The 14,844-nt window shown below is 52.5% G+C and overlaps 1 protein-coding gene across 1 annotated transcript in view; it reads right to left on the bottom strand.

The window, feature by feature from the left end:
* SKAP1 (src kinase associated phosphoprotein 1) overlaps nt 1-14,844 on the bottom strand; it is a 158,826-nt gene that overhangs the window by 22,604 nt on the left and 121,378 nt on the right. The window contains exons 5-9 of the mRNA XM_082331735.1: nt 7,868-7,948; nt 6,909-6,992; nt 5,278-5,402; nt 4,468-4,531; nt 3,517-3,678 (exon numbers count right to left, since the gene is read on the bottom strand). Coding sequence (XP_082187861.1) covers nt 3,517-3,678; nt 4,468-4,531; nt 5,278-5,402; nt 6,909-6,992; nt 7,868-7,948 — 516 coding nt within the window. The remainder of the gene's footprint in view (nt 1-3,516; nt 3,679-4,467; nt 4,532-5,277; nt 5,403-6,908; nt 6,993-7,867; nt 7,949-14,844) is intronic.

Below are 14,844 nucleotides of genomic sequence, written 5' to 3'. Positions count from 1 at the left end.
GAAATCAAAGCCAAGGACCCTCTCCCTGTTTGCATTGCCCTTCTGAGACACCAGACAGGCAGCCGACTGCTCCACGGCTTGGACAAGGTGCTCTCCTGTGTCTCAGTCCTCTGTGCCTCAGTTTCCCTTTCTTTAGAAAGCCCCTGCCCTGCTGACCACTCACTCTGTACCTTTTGCACAAGGTGCTTGGAGGAAGCCCCCCGGCGATGCCCGGTCCCTGCTCTGCCCGGCGTGCTCAGGGCTGGCCGCCCCGCCGCGAGCTCTTGGAGGCTGATGGGCTGTGATGGACGGAGCCTTTGTGGAAGGAAGGGAGGAAACTCTCATGGGATTTTTCTCAGGAAAACGTGGTGGGGAGGCAGCTGGCTGGCGTGGCTTCCCCTCGGCTGACAGCAGCCAGCTCTGCTTGCCCTCCTGCACCCCATCTTCTCCCGCAGCGCTGCAGCGGGGCCAGCCGCAGCCTCGCCCTGCCCGCAGCGTGGGTGCAGACGCCCTGGGACGGCCGTGGTGAAGGCACTAATCCTGGGGTGCTGCTGAGCCCTGCCTGCACCATGGCTCGCGCCGCGGCACGCTGGCCCCAGGCGCGGTCCTTGCAGATTTTGAGCTGTGCAACTCAGGAACGGGCCCGCGGGGACGCGACAAGCTCCCCTCCGCACCGCAGCCCTGCGGCCTGTTGCAGCCAGGTGCTTTTCCGAGTCAAGTCTGGAAGCGATGCTCTGCCTTCCCAGGGCCTGGGTGTTTGATCTCGGCCAACATCTGGATTTTATAGTGATGAATCAGAGGGAAATGCTGAAAAATGCATCTCCCAGGGGCTGTGCTTCTTCCCCCTATGCTGCCTCCCTGTGCGGAGCATCACAGCCTCGGCCACACCACTCCTGGGAAAACGCCTTTACATCCCCGTGGGCAGCCCCAAGCGCCCACACCCGGGGTCCAGAGCCCCACAGCAGCCCCCGGCCCCCGGCACGGCCGGGGAGCCGCGCACCCCACCGCTGCACCGGAGCAGCCTGGGCGTTGGGCAGATTCTCAGAGGAGCTGTGTTTTAATGTAGCAATTTGATTCAATTTTCCACTCTATAAAATTACCCATCACTGCTCGTTGCTTCCTAACAGACACCTTCACTCTTAATTTAACAATCCTATCGAATTCTGCCAGGGAAATTGGAAAAATTTATCACCTGTGAAATTTTATTTTTCCTTGGTTGTATCTGTTTTTGTAAAACTTCATTAACAACGATGACTTGCTGAGGAAATTATCTCTTCATCTCCCCCCCTTTCTTTTTTTTCCTCTCCTTCTTTCTCTCTCGATTTTCACTTGAGACATGAGGGAGGCAGCCGGGCCCAGAGGAGACCCCAGCTTGGACGGGGACTTTCCCTGCGCTTGCTGGGGGGTCCCAGGGGTGCGGAGGGCCAGGGGGGACGAGCTCGGGGCAGACCAGACCTCTCCTACCTGCCCCTGAGCCCTGCAACTGGTTTCTCACCACTGGGCATCTGCCTCTACAGCAACCTGCCCCCACCACCTCCCTTCAAGCAGGCAGGGAACTGGGGTGTGCGGGGGGTGAGAGACTTGCCCAGATGGGAGAGCTGTGGCTTTGCTGCCCGCTGGCAGCGTCCTGCAGGGTGTCCCAGCTGCGGCCCCGCGCGTCGGTGCGACTCCAGCCGCGGGCTGCAGGCAGGATGCTCGAGGGCAGAGGCGATGCGGGCAGAGGCGATGCGGGCAGAGGCGATGCGGGCAGAGGCAGCTGTCCCACAGCCCCTGCCTGCGCCTCGGCTCAGTGCAGCCCTGATGCTGGGTGCAGGAGGCTTTGGCCGAACCCCAGGGACTGGAGCCCCTGCACGGCAGCAAAGCCCCCGGGATGCCCACGCACCGGGGCCGAAGGGTACTGCAAAAGTCCTGCTAAAGCAAGGGGCTTCAAGCCTGCTGCGTGCAGGGCTCGGGCTGGTGAGCAGCCCAAGACACAGCCCTTTGGGCTGCCTTCAGAACCTCTTAGCAAGCTTTTAAGAAGCTGGGATGGGCAGGACAGGGGGCACAGTAAAAGCCCATAATTAAAGGAAGGGTTTGGCTGGGATGTTCCCTCCTCCACCACGATGCTCTGCAGCCCCAGCATCAGGGCATCGATCCGTGCGTGGGAGCAGGAGAGCAGCATCCGTGGGAACCGAGGGTGAACCCGGCTGGCAGGGTCTGCTCCAGCGCTTTCGAGACACTGCATCCCAGAGCGGTGCAACGGAGGGGTCTGTCCCTAAATCAACCCTGCGCAAGCTCCTAGCAGGATCACCATTTGCCACACGTGGAACAAACCTCACATCTAATATCTGCTCTGTAGTCGCAAGGCAGCGAGGAGTCGGGCACAGCTGCCAAAGCAGCCAGGGATGCTGAAAGCCCTGGGCCTGACGGACCGTCAGCACTTCACACACTCCAGCCTGGGGACCCCAGCGCGGAGGCTCCTGCTGAGCTCAGGGACCACTGGAGGTATGCCCGGAGGAAGAGAAAGCTCTGCCCAAAGAGCTGAGGATGTAAACAGAAGAAGGGAAGGTCAGGAAGGAAAGACGAGAGATGGACAGAGGCTGAGGCTTCGCTCAGGCAGCCCCAGAGCCCCCGCTCCGCTCCCAGCAGCTGCCTGGATGCCACTTGCAGATCGCTGAGCAGAGATTTCCTTTGGCAGCTGTTAGAAGACAAAGATCTTGGGCACCATAAAACTTTCTGGTGCATTTAATATATTTTTTTTAATCACTACAACTATAAAGTTCTGAAATAAATATGAAGAAACAAGAACAAGAGGCAAGATTTTGCATCTCTGAACGCAGGCACCAAGGTACCCTGCTCTCAGGGATGGGGTGCAGAGAGCTGGGTGATCCCAACCTCAGCGCAGAGGCAGAACAGCACCCGTGTTTGAATAAGGCTCAGGTGACCTGTTGACCAAGCCCTGGGGCATGTCACACCGTGATTTCTGCTGTAACAGTAAGAAATGTTGCAGACCGTGTCACCCTTACAGGCTGTTTGGTTCTGTGCCAGGAAGATTGCTCCCGGCTCCTTTAACTGGCAGTCGCTGCCCTGCTACCTCCAGACCTCGTGCACTGTTAGTGAACAAGCGCTAGTCTTTAATGCAGTTATTTTATCATCTCTTGGAAGGCCAGTAATTGTGTTACAGCCATGACTGCATGCCCAGAAGGGAGCATTTTCATCATCTAAAGTCTGATTTTCCAGGTAACACAGCCCAGAGATTCCACTCTCACCAAACTTAATATTACTCGAGCTGAACGGAGCACAACCTCTGAAAGCCGCTTCACCTGAATTCACAAACCCTCCGCCTCACCAGAACAGAAAGGGTTTGTTCTTGTGGCCCCTCAACCAGTCTGAACAAAGAAAAGGGCTCAAACCTTTGAGTTATGGGTCCGTTAAACTCAGCAGAGCCCCAGATGTTCATTCCCATCAATGCGTGATGTGGCCGAGGTCTCCTGCCATGTTCACAGGGCTAAGGCTAGGGGATGGCTTGGGTTTTAACCTGCTTATTTGGTTGCTTACCTGGCAAAACCTCATAGATGTCATCCTCTTCCACCTCAATGTTTGGCTCATCCTGATTCAGGGTAGTATTGTGGGATGCTGTGTTCACAGAGTCAGAACTGTCCACGTCATTGTAGGGATCCTCATCATCCTCATCACATGGGATAGTGAGGGAGCTCAGGTCTGGCAGGAGAGAGCAAAAGCACGGTGAAAAAGAGCAAATCAAAGCACCAGCTGGATGCTGGTACTTTCAGTGAGTTGAAATCAAGTAAGAAAGCCTGTGCCACTGTACTTTGTGCTCACTATGGACTTTGCAGGGAGTGAACCGTCCCCTTGCTTGGCCCAGGAGCACCTGGTGTAAAGAAAATGGGATGGAAGCTGAGAATAGGCTAAAACAAAGGAAAAGCCCAAGGAAGGATGGCAAATGCCAGACGACAAAGCCAAATTCAACAGGTGCCTCAAGGAACTGGGTCTGATCCCATTCCTGGGAAGCTGCCTATGGTTTCCAGAGGGTTTCCATACGCAGGGCTGGAGCCTTGTCTCAGCATTGCTGGTCTCAAATTGGAGCAACTCCAGTGGAGCCAAACCCCATCCTTCATCAGCCAAGGACAGAACAGCAGATCTGCAACCCCAGCAGTGAGGAGCAATTCCCACCCTTTGCTTGTCCCACTTGGTGACGCTTGCAGCCTTTGAGAGATCACATAACTCTATCCTCTAAAAGCAGCCAAATGCTCTTGAGTTTAAACCAAATGCGTGTGGGCTCCAAACAACCACTTCTTTTTAACCGCCTGCTCGAAAGAGCAAAGCCCCAGAACCTCTCTTTTTGCTAAGAGGGGATGCTGGGACCCCAGCAAGGTCTTGGCAATGAGCACAAGCCCACCCATCGCGGGAGGGAGCCGCCCGAGCTGGGTGGGAAGATGCTGCCAGGATCTGCCCAAACAAACAGGGCTTGGACCACGCTGCCAGACTCACCCTTCAGGAGGAACTGGATCTGATCCACCCAGTCTTCAGCCTCTGCTGGGCTTGGGGCTGTGAACTGGAGAGAGGTTCACCTGTTATCGTGCTGGTTCTTGTTTGTAGGAAGAGGAAAAAGATTTGCAGCTAGAATAGGGGATGGAGATCCTGGATCTGCCATTCTCTACCCTGTGACTTTGGGAAAGCCACTTCACTTCTTTATCTCCCTATTCCAAACAGGGAAACAGAAGCGGAACAAAGCTAGACTATCCCAGAGGAAGGCTGTCAAGCCTAATTCATTAAAATAATTCAGATGAAAACCACAATCCCCACTGAATATACTATACTGACTCTGAACCAAGACTCTACATCCAAAATCTCCCTGAAGCTCAGGTAGGCTCTCACGCACACTTTGTGGACTGGGACAGGTTTTTCATTACGTCAGTTTTTAGGCTCCCCCCGGGTGCTCAACAAATTGAAGGTGTAAATTTAACCTGGCTCTGAACTGCTTATTTAAAAATGGGCTTTGCAAACCCAATCCTCTGCTGCTTCTAACCCATGTTCTCACTTAATCCTTGTGTCCCCCAAGTGCTAAGAGAGCCCAGGATCACTCTCGTGCCAAGGGAAGGTCCACGTTGAGATGCCTCGCCAAGAAGGAGAAGCATCGGCACCTTCTGCAGTGCTGCTTGGTTTGTTTCAGCAGGGGTTTGGAGATGCACAGCCTCCCTGACCCCGCAGGTCCAGCCTGCACCCCGGACCTGGGAGCATGCGCCTCTGTGCCTAGGCTCAGACCAGCACAGAAGGTCTGTTTTGTCCCCCAGTTCCTACCTCGTAGGTGCGTTTGCCAGGGCAGATTAACTCGAAACAGCATCTTTTTCGAGCATCTTTGCGGAGATGGAAAGCCAGCCGGGCACTATAGTGCTCAATGGGGAAGGTGCCTTTAGGTTGCTTGCCTGGAAGAACAGAAACATGCTAAATCTGGAGTTTGCATCTTTTTATCAAGTTCGCAGTACTGCTGCGGGGTGCAGATGTCTCTTGCCCACATAGGGAAACCGAGGTACGCCACGTGTCAGTGGGAAATGGCCAGAAAAAAACCTTCAATCTAAGCACGTCCACCCCCAGGAAATCCAAAGGGAATATTATAAAATCTTCATAAAGACACAGTAAGGAGGATGCCCTTTTACGTCTCAAGAGATTGTGAACAGCCAGCGAAAGGTTGCCAGGGTCATGAGGCTGCACGAGATGAGCTGGCTGTAATGAAGCAGAGACCACTGTGTACTTGGGGAAATATGATACCAATGATTATTCTGCTGGTAAGGCATTAACGGGCTGGCGTACAGGAAGAAATACTTAGTGGGGCCTTTGAGAATTGGCCTACAGATCTTGCCGATGCACACGCACGGCCGGTGTCAGCCAGGGTGGAGAGAGGGAACTTCGCCGCAGTCATCTGAGGCGTCTTTATTTACCCCAGCTCATTATTTCCTTATGAATCTTCTTGAGGAAGCATGGAAGTATGATTCAGGCAGTTGCTCTTAACCTTTTTTTGATTTGCAGATCCTTGAAAAACTTCCAGGGGTGAGGTCAAGCCCTATATAAGGATTTCAGCCCATCGATAACAGGTTTGCTTTACTCTGTTGTCTTCTGGAGACGGTTTGGAAGAAGACAACTGCTCATCCCCCACAGAAACAACCAAATATCAACCCTTGGCTTCAACACCTACCTCTGCTAGCAGCTCGCTGGGAAAGCCCGAGCAGCTCATACCCCTGCACATACCCTGCCAGGGTGAGAGGAGTTGGGAAGCTTGTGCGGAAACAAAAAGTGCTCGAGACCCTCAGACAAAGGATGTGGAAGAAGGACAAGGACCCAGCTTCGTCCCCACGACCCACTGGGGTTTAATCCTGTCCTGGCTGCAGAGTGGTCACCCTAAACCAAAGATGTACGCGTGTATTTTGTAAGTCGTTTTGATGCCGTGTTTCTGGATGGGTGGAACAGAGGAAGGCCATATATCTAATCGTGCCAAACTCTGTTGGAGATATTAGCTGTCTGTTTATATGTACCTGATGGAGCATGACTGCAAAATATTTATATACGCTGACACATGGATTATATACAGTCACTTAGGGGGTTAGAGCCCAGCTGATGGCTAATGGAAAACCTGGTACATCATTTTATTTACACACAGCTCTGTTCCTGTGTCTCTCTTCTCTTGTTCCATGCCTATAAAGGTGTCGGGGGGGAAAGAAAAAAAAGCAAAAGCAAGCTGGGATCTACCTTTCTAGGAGAACCTGCGTGTTATGCCTTGATAGGGAATTACAGCCCTCCCAAGGTACATGCTTTTCTCTTGTCAGATATTAGCCCGTCCTTCAGCGAGGGCTCTCCCGTTCTCTTTTCCAGCCCTGCCCATGCCCTCAGCCACCACCCACAGTTTGGGGACCGGAGGCAGATATCTCACCACTTACTTTTCTCATTGGCGTAGTAGTAAAAGGTCCTTTTGTTGAGGACACACCACCGCTTCTGCCACTCTGACCCAAAAAAGCTGTGCTCTAGAAAGAAAAGGATGGCAAAAGAGTAAAAAATATTCATTTCTGTTCTTTCATTGTATGCATCAGATGAATATTTAGGGGAAAAAAGAATTTTTTCCCAACAAAATCCTGCAGATTTCTGGCAAAACCTCAACCAAGTAAGGGAGAGCGAGCCTGTCCTACCAGGCTGGAGCCCCTGCAAGCCTGCCCCAGCTCTCCAAGCTGAGCTGAGCTGAGCTGCTGTGACCCTTAGTCCTGCTAACCAGGAGGGAACACAACTTTGGGTTAAACCTCCCTAACTGAGGTTTAAGCAAATGTCTTTTACTCTGTAATTGGAGCAAGCAAAAACATGCACAGGGCCAGTTACACAGCTCAGCTGATGGCCATGAGGAAAAACGGGCTGTTCTTGCCTCATACCACCTGTCATACAGTAAATAAATCAAGATAAAATCTGAGTGATGAGGAAATAATTTGTAGCTTTCACAAGAGTGAGTAAAATCAAGATAAACCTGAGGCTGACTCACAGTCCTTATCTCAATTTGCTAATGTGTGTGATGCTACGAACTACCTTGTCTTCACCGGGATTTTATCCTCATTAGGTATTGCTCGTTAGAAGGGCACATCTTGCCTTAGAGGACTGGGCTGCTGCTTAATTCAATTTCTGGGTTTTAATCTTTGTGCAGTTTGATGATCTGCAAAAGAGAATAAATAAAGGCTGTGCCCTCCCTGTGTGTATGATGCCTATGAAAAGCCTGAAAGATTCTGCCTGCGCCTACAGATAAATCTGCAGAAAAGATGTATTTTCCTGTTTGTTCTTCATCTGAAATCTTGCATTGTTGGTAATTCTGAGGTGACATCCCCAAACCTTATCTTATGATCTCCTTGTCAGGCCTTACCTCGGGACCTCTTCTCCAGATATCCTTGCTTCAAGATGTTCCCTGTGTCTTGAATAGGCTTCGGTGTGAATTCTTCCAGTCCTACAGAGAGCAAAGCAAAGCTTTGGGATTTCCCATGCGCACAACCCCTCAGCACAACGTTTTCAGCCCCCTTCTCTGCAGAAGAGGCTTGGGAAGGCAGACCAGCGGCTGGAGGTGAAAATCACGGTCTATCATGATCTCGCCAGCTATTCCCAACCCTGGTTGCAGGCTCCCAGAAGAAGTCCTCCAGGGAACCAGGACCAGGATTCACATGGCTACAGAGACCTGCCCTCAGCGGGCTGAGGTTGATGCTCAGCCCTGTACCCCCCAGCCAAGGCTCTCTGGGTCCCTGGGAGCCGTTGGCAGCAGGCAGGATCCCATCAGCTTTACCGACTTGGAAAACCCAACCTCCTTGTCCCACGTCTGGTCTAACCCAGACCACGGCACCTCGCCCCGGGCCGGTGGCCGGACCCTGTGGCCACAGAGGGGCTCTGGCACTGCACAAGGCGATGTCCACATCTCATCCCCAAAACTGTCAGGGCCGGGACGTCCCCAGGCCATGGCTTGCTGCTGAGAAGGTCTTGCCCTCCTTTCCTGCTCATCTCCTGCCATTATAACTTGTACTAAAACACAATAAAAAAAAAGCCAACTAAATGCCACTAATCACCTCCCCAGTGCCCAGCCTCGGCAGCCTTTTCAGTATGAATAACTTCCCAGAATCCCAGGTCACAAGAGCTTCTCTCGTTTTCTTGGCGTGTCTCACTAACACCCAGCACTCGGCCCAGTCCATCCCCCCGTCACCTCCCTCCCTCACGGGCTATTTTCATTTTTGTGTTTTATAGTTTGCAAACTCTGGGCTCGCTATAAATTCTCCGCAAATGGGTCTTGGGGCAAACAGCAGATAGCAAGACACACAAAGTTTGGGTTGGTGGAAAGGCTCCCCTACATCTGTCTCCTCTGTTGGCTGGAAACCGGATCCTTCAAAGACCAAATCCTCAGCTTGTGCAAAGTTGTCTGGGGCGATTCAGATTCAGGGAAGCCCGGGATGCTGTGGGATTGCCCCTCTGCAATGCCTGGAGGACATGGACAGCCCCTTCCTGCACAGAGAAATCTCCTTTCTCTCCAACACCTGCCCGGCACAAACGTGCTCAGGCTTTTCTCTAGCAACGCCGAGCATCTGACTTGTAAAAAGGCACATTGCCTTCTCAAATCCAAGCCCCGACCCCTTTTGCTAATGCAAATCTAAATGTCATTTTATGGGACATTTATAATTATGAAAATGGGACGGTGCTGCCGGATGCACAGGGAGACCCTGCGAGTATGAATATTACATTAATGTGCCCAATGCCAGCTCTCTGATCCCGCTGGCAGCAGCATAAAAAATGCTTGAGTGAAACTTTTATTTAGACGTTAAGAATCCAGGCCCCAGCGGGGTGACAGAGGCAGCCCCGGCGAGATCCCATCAGCGCGAGCGCTCGAATTGAATTACCCAGGGGGGAAGGCAGGAGCTGCGAGTGCTGTTTCGCTTATTTAATTTCATTTACTTTCAGTACATTATCAGCATGGGGCTTCCCTCTGCCCCCGTTCCCCCAAGAAAACCGGCTGCAGAAATCGCCGGCGTGGAGGATGCTGCTTGTCGCTTGAGCCAAGGCAGGGACGTGGCCGGCCATCCTGGTCCTCTTTGGGATGCGCTTTCTGCTCTTTCCTCAGTTGCCAAGAGAGATTTCGGGGAGTGCAAGGACCTTTCAAACACCACAAAGAGCAACCGAAGCGGGAAAGCAGCGTGGATGCGATGGGAGCCAGCAACCAGCTCTTCCAGCCCCGCATCTTCTCTCTTTGCCCTTCATTTCTTGGTGCTTGCCTGTAAGCAGGCGGGACCCCTGGGGTAGCTACTGCCTTCTCAGTTGTGCTTTGCCCTATTTGAGATCAATTTTCCACATAAGCAGATCCCATGTTTCAGGTTATTTGTGGCCCTGGGTGCCAGGATCTGCCAGGCTGGCAGCTCCCCGGGGCCGGGGCACCTCTGCGGCATCGCCTCCGAAACACCATCAGGAGTCCAAATCTCTCCCGCCCTGCAAGAGACACCATGCCTCAGTTTCCCAGCAGGAAAATCAGAATGAAAGGAGACTCCCTTCTTCTCAAATGCTCAGTGGCTGCTCAGACAAACTAATACAATTAAGGAGGGGTTGCAAGGGCTGATTTGATTGCACAGGGCTCTGGAAATTTTAAGTTTTACAGAATATGACACGAAGATGGCAGCTGTAGCCTCTGTGTTGCACGCAGCCTCTCTAATGCAGCCCTGCTAACGCAGAGCCAGGAAGATTAAATCTGCGCGAGGTGGGTGAGTGCGGGGGACGCGGTGCTCGGGGCTCTGCCTGGCTGCAGACGGGGCTGGGGCTACACGGGGTGCCCCCGTCCCTCCCCATGTCCCCAGCCTGCCCCTAACAACAAGCCAGATGGCTTTTGCTAGCAGAAAATAGCTAAATTAACCTGCAAAGACAGCCCCTGGGGTTTTTTATTTCTTTAAACCATCCTAATGGACACCCAGAAGATCCAGAGAGGCGAGGCGGGAGCCCAGCCCCAGGAAGCTCTCTGGTCTCCAAGGGCAGAGTGATTTTTGCCCAGGCAGCCTCTGCCAGATGCCTCTGCCCCAGGACCACACAGCTGGCAGGTAAACCACAGCTCACCACATCTAGGACTCCAAGCGATGGAAAAGCCAGCCCATCGCCTGGTCATCTGTTCCAACCACTAATGGCCATTCACCATTTATAAAAACAGAGAAAGAAAAGGCCTTAAATTCATCCGAGAGAGACACATCTGTGCCGGCACGGCGCGGCAGGGCTGCGGCTGTGTTTGGATGGTCTCAGTGGTCCCTTCCACCCTGGCATCTCTCCCCCAGCCCACCCTTTGCCCAGCAGACGGCTGGTACCGGCAGCGCTGCCCCCCCGCCCCATGCCGTGCTCCGTGGCCGAGCCCGATGAGCCCCGACCTTCCCCAGACACCTCCCAGTGCCACCAGCACCTCAAAACCTTCGTGGCCTCTCCTCCATCCTCTGCAGCCTCCCAAGCCTGGCTCCCAAGGGAGCTGCTCACTCCCTAAGGATCTTCCCGCAGATGAATTTCCCAGTCCACGATCCGCATTGCTCCATCTGCAGCCTACCGCAGAAGGGCTGAACCGGGAATAGCTCTGTGCTATAATCCTGGAGACCACTTTTCTGCAGAGGATACAAGGCTGTAGCACTTCAGGAGTGGGAGAAATCTGGAGCCAGGGCCCCCCACCCACGGGTGCAGGAGCAGACACCAGCTCTTTCCTTTCCCCTCTTTATTACACCTCAACCTTTACTGTGATTTGCATCCCCCAGGTGCTGCCGAAGGATGCTCTCAGCCTCAAAACCTTCACTCCTACATCAGGCTGGCACAGGGGCGGACCCAGGTCGCCCACCGAGCCTCTGGCTTTGCTGACCAAACAGCATCTTTTGGGCAAAGTTTCTAGGAGTTTGGCTGCCGAGCGCCGTGACCGTTCCACCCCATCCTCACCGTGTCCTCAAGGACCTCTGGATCTCAGCTCTCGCCCCTTTGGTCTCTGAGTCATGCACACCAGCTGCACAAAATGTCACAGTAGCTGCAGCCAAACATGCCCGGGGGCCGCGTCGGTGCCCACGCTGTCACATCAACCGACTGTTCAAAGGGATGGAGCGCGGAGGCACGACGGTTACAGCTAATTCCCCATCCTCCAGCTTATTCACCAGGCTCAAATGTGCCAAGAGCAGATTCTGCTCCCGGGGACTTCGCAGGGAACACCCAAATACATTTCAAACCAGAGCACAATCGGCTGTGATTTCCCAAAGCCCTCTGTGGTGGCTGCGCTCTTTTTCCATTGAAGCTAATGAGAAAAAAAACAATCAGAAAGAGACAAACAACCCCTCCCACCGGCTTCAAAGCGAGACGGGCTCGGGAAATGCTGAAAGCTTTTAGAAATCTCACCCACCACCAAGGTTTGCCACGGCAAACGGGTCCAGGATGTGGCTGCTGGGGCTAAAGGCACCGATGGCCGCTGCCAAGCAGCGTTTGTGGGTTTAATCAAATGCAAGTTTCATACATGTAAAAATAAGGAGCTGTTTGTGAGCCGTGCTCCTTTCGGTCTCTGATGGGAGAATAACGCTTCCCGTATTTAAACCGTTACCTTTTTCCAAGATGGAGAGGACCTTGAAAGCATCTCCGCTTTCTCACATCACGATCCATGCGGGGGCAGATCCCCCCCAAACCCTCTTCCCGGGTACCCTGAATCAAAGTTACCAGCCAGACCTACCCCGCGGTCCAGTCCCCCGCGGGAGGACGGGAGCGAGCTTGGCCCTGTGGCTCCAGGCTCCGGCTGATGGAGGCTGGATCCATCGGGCACAGCCGGGCAGGACCTTCCCAGTGCCACGCAGATGCTGCAGCCTGGCGAAGCAGCCGGCAACGGGCACGGACCGATGTCCTGCCCAAAGGGAGCAGGAGGAGAAAGGCCATCGTGGGAAGCGAGCCACCATCCATCAGCGTGGTCCCCCTGGTCTTTGCCTCCTCATCCCCCTGCTCCAGGTCACATCACATCGCCTCGGTGGCTCCCAGGCCCTCGGTGCCCCTTGGACACGCTTCCCTCCCTGCCTCGGGAACGTCACCGATACTTTCAGTGCTTTGGAAATGGCTGGGGATCATTTATAACGACGGGAACGAAATGAGCAACTATTTCAAAGAAAATGGGGAACTAAACAATTGTCAACATGGATCACATGAAATAGATCTTGTGCCAGACTAATTTTATTGCATGTTTTTGAGCAGGAAAATAAGAAAGTAGATGAAGAAAAGGCAAGGCACGGCAGAGAAGATTTATTCAGGCTTCAGCCTGACTTTTCAGAAGAGGCTAGTAAGCAAAATTCAGAGTGTAGGCATCCACCCCAGGATAACTACCTAGACTGAAAGCTAGTCAGCAAGCAGGAGGCAGTTAAAAATCAATGGCAACAAATCATCGAGAGGAAATTATCAACTGAAATATCCCTCTGTTCAGCTTTGGGATCAGTCGTCCTTAGGCTCAGGAGCCCTCGGATGCTGCAAGGCATCCCAACCCAAAGAGCCCACCCAAAACCTGCAGCTAAACCCAGAGCAGCCTTGGGGACAGGCGGGCAATTGCTAAATGCTCTCTTGTAGCAGTCAGTACAGACCAGTATTGAAGGCAGGAACCAAGATTAACTGGTCCCAGGCAACGGCGGAGGCTTTTGACAAGTGCTGACAGTCAGGAGCGAACACAAAATCCATGGAAGTCACTCAAGAAAACCGCAGTTCTCACCTGGGATTAACGGTGCCTAATTAACTGTGTTGCCCCCAACGTCCTCGTTGGACCGCAATTAATGACCGAACACAAACAAATCGGGGACGTACAGACGGACCTTTGTTCGACGCCGAGTTAGTGTTGGATTCATTGTTGTTTTTTCAGAGGAGTCCGTGACCATGGTTTTTATGATTGATAAGCAAACAAGAGAAGAGACAGTCAACGGCAAACAGTTGACCGTAGATTGGGCTGGGATTTAGCCCGAGAGGGTGGAAAAAAGCCTCCAACTTTTATTGGTGGTTTTTTTTTATTCTGTCTGGAAAATTTAACAGCAAGTTTGAAGTTAAACTGACTTTGCCAAAGGAAAAAAAAAAAAAGAAAAGAAAATTCAAAGAGGAGGTAGAGCCTTTGGCCCAAAAGTTTCCTTCCAAATCACTAAGTCTATAATTGCAAAATAAAAACCACTAAATCTCAATATCTATTTGCACAGCTCATTAGCCAAGGGCTCACACTCAGCAAAGAGGGAGGGGAAAAAACCCCTTCAGCACCAAGTGGATTTGGGGAGTTGCTATGGAAACCGGCCCTTCGCAGCCACGTCTCGCAAATCCCTGCTCAGATGGGTCTGTCCGTCCACCCGTCCACAGGCTTCCCGAGGACGCAATTTTTTAAAGTCCTCTAAGAAAAAACAGCGTAATGTATGAAATATATAAATATATAATCTGTGTAACTCATTCCCCTGTTATTTCTCTCCCCCAAACATAACATTATGTCAGACATTCGACCTGCTGCGCTACCGGGACAACATGATTTACAACGTGAAAAGGGAAAACCTAAATCATCACGTAATGAAAACATTAAAGTTAATGCATCACAAGTGAGGAATTTATTACCATTAACTCCAATAAACAGTTATAAACCACCCGTCCTTTCCTGTCCACGCGCAGGGACACAGGCGCGGGGACTTCATTAAGCTCAACTTTCTTTTCTTCTTCACCAGACCGCTCATGTGTGCTCCAACCGGCCACCATTTATTGTTAACTGGACTGGCTCATTTTCCGGGGACTGGCGAAGGTTTGAAGGCCTCATCCATTTCCTTCCACGGGTGGCTCGGCGCAGACAGATGGAATAGGAAAGTTCACGAGACGTGCAGCTCGATGAGTTTATTTAAACGCCGCTGAAATATATGCTTTGACAAAAGCCAACCCTCACCCTGGCTCTGTACATCGTTACTCAAAGAGGCTGATGGATAAGTAATAACATATGGGCACGCTGTGCGGTTACACCGGACACCGGCTTACCTCAGGGTGCACTTGGCCAAATATTTGCTTCTCACTGATGTTGCACCACCACCTTGGAAACCTAAGCCTGACATCTGAAGCCTTATCGAAATTCGCCCCCGGCGTGGGGGAGCACGGCGGGGCTGGCTGGTCCCTGTGTGGGACCGTCTCTCCCCGTCCCCCTTTGCCCTGTAGTGGGTTTCAGGAGGGGTCCTGGGGGGTTTCGGGGATGGGGAGCCGTGGGGACGCAATTACAGGCGCCACCACCCAGTTACTAAGTACTGCCTCAATCCTGAGGTCTTTGCATAAAAATACCACTGGTTTCAACAGCAGCTGCGGATCTGACCCATTAACTGCGCTGGTGGGTTCGTTATT

This window comes from Platalea leucorodia (assembly GCF_965183815.1).
Source record: "Platalea leucorodia genome assembly, chromosome: 22".
Lineage (NCBI taxonomy): Eukaryota > Metazoa > Chordata > Aves > Pelecaniformes > Threskiornithidae > Platalea > Platalea leucorodia.
The sequence above is the reverse complement of the archived record's forward strand: the minus strand, read 5'-3'. Positions and strand labels throughout refer to the sequence as shown.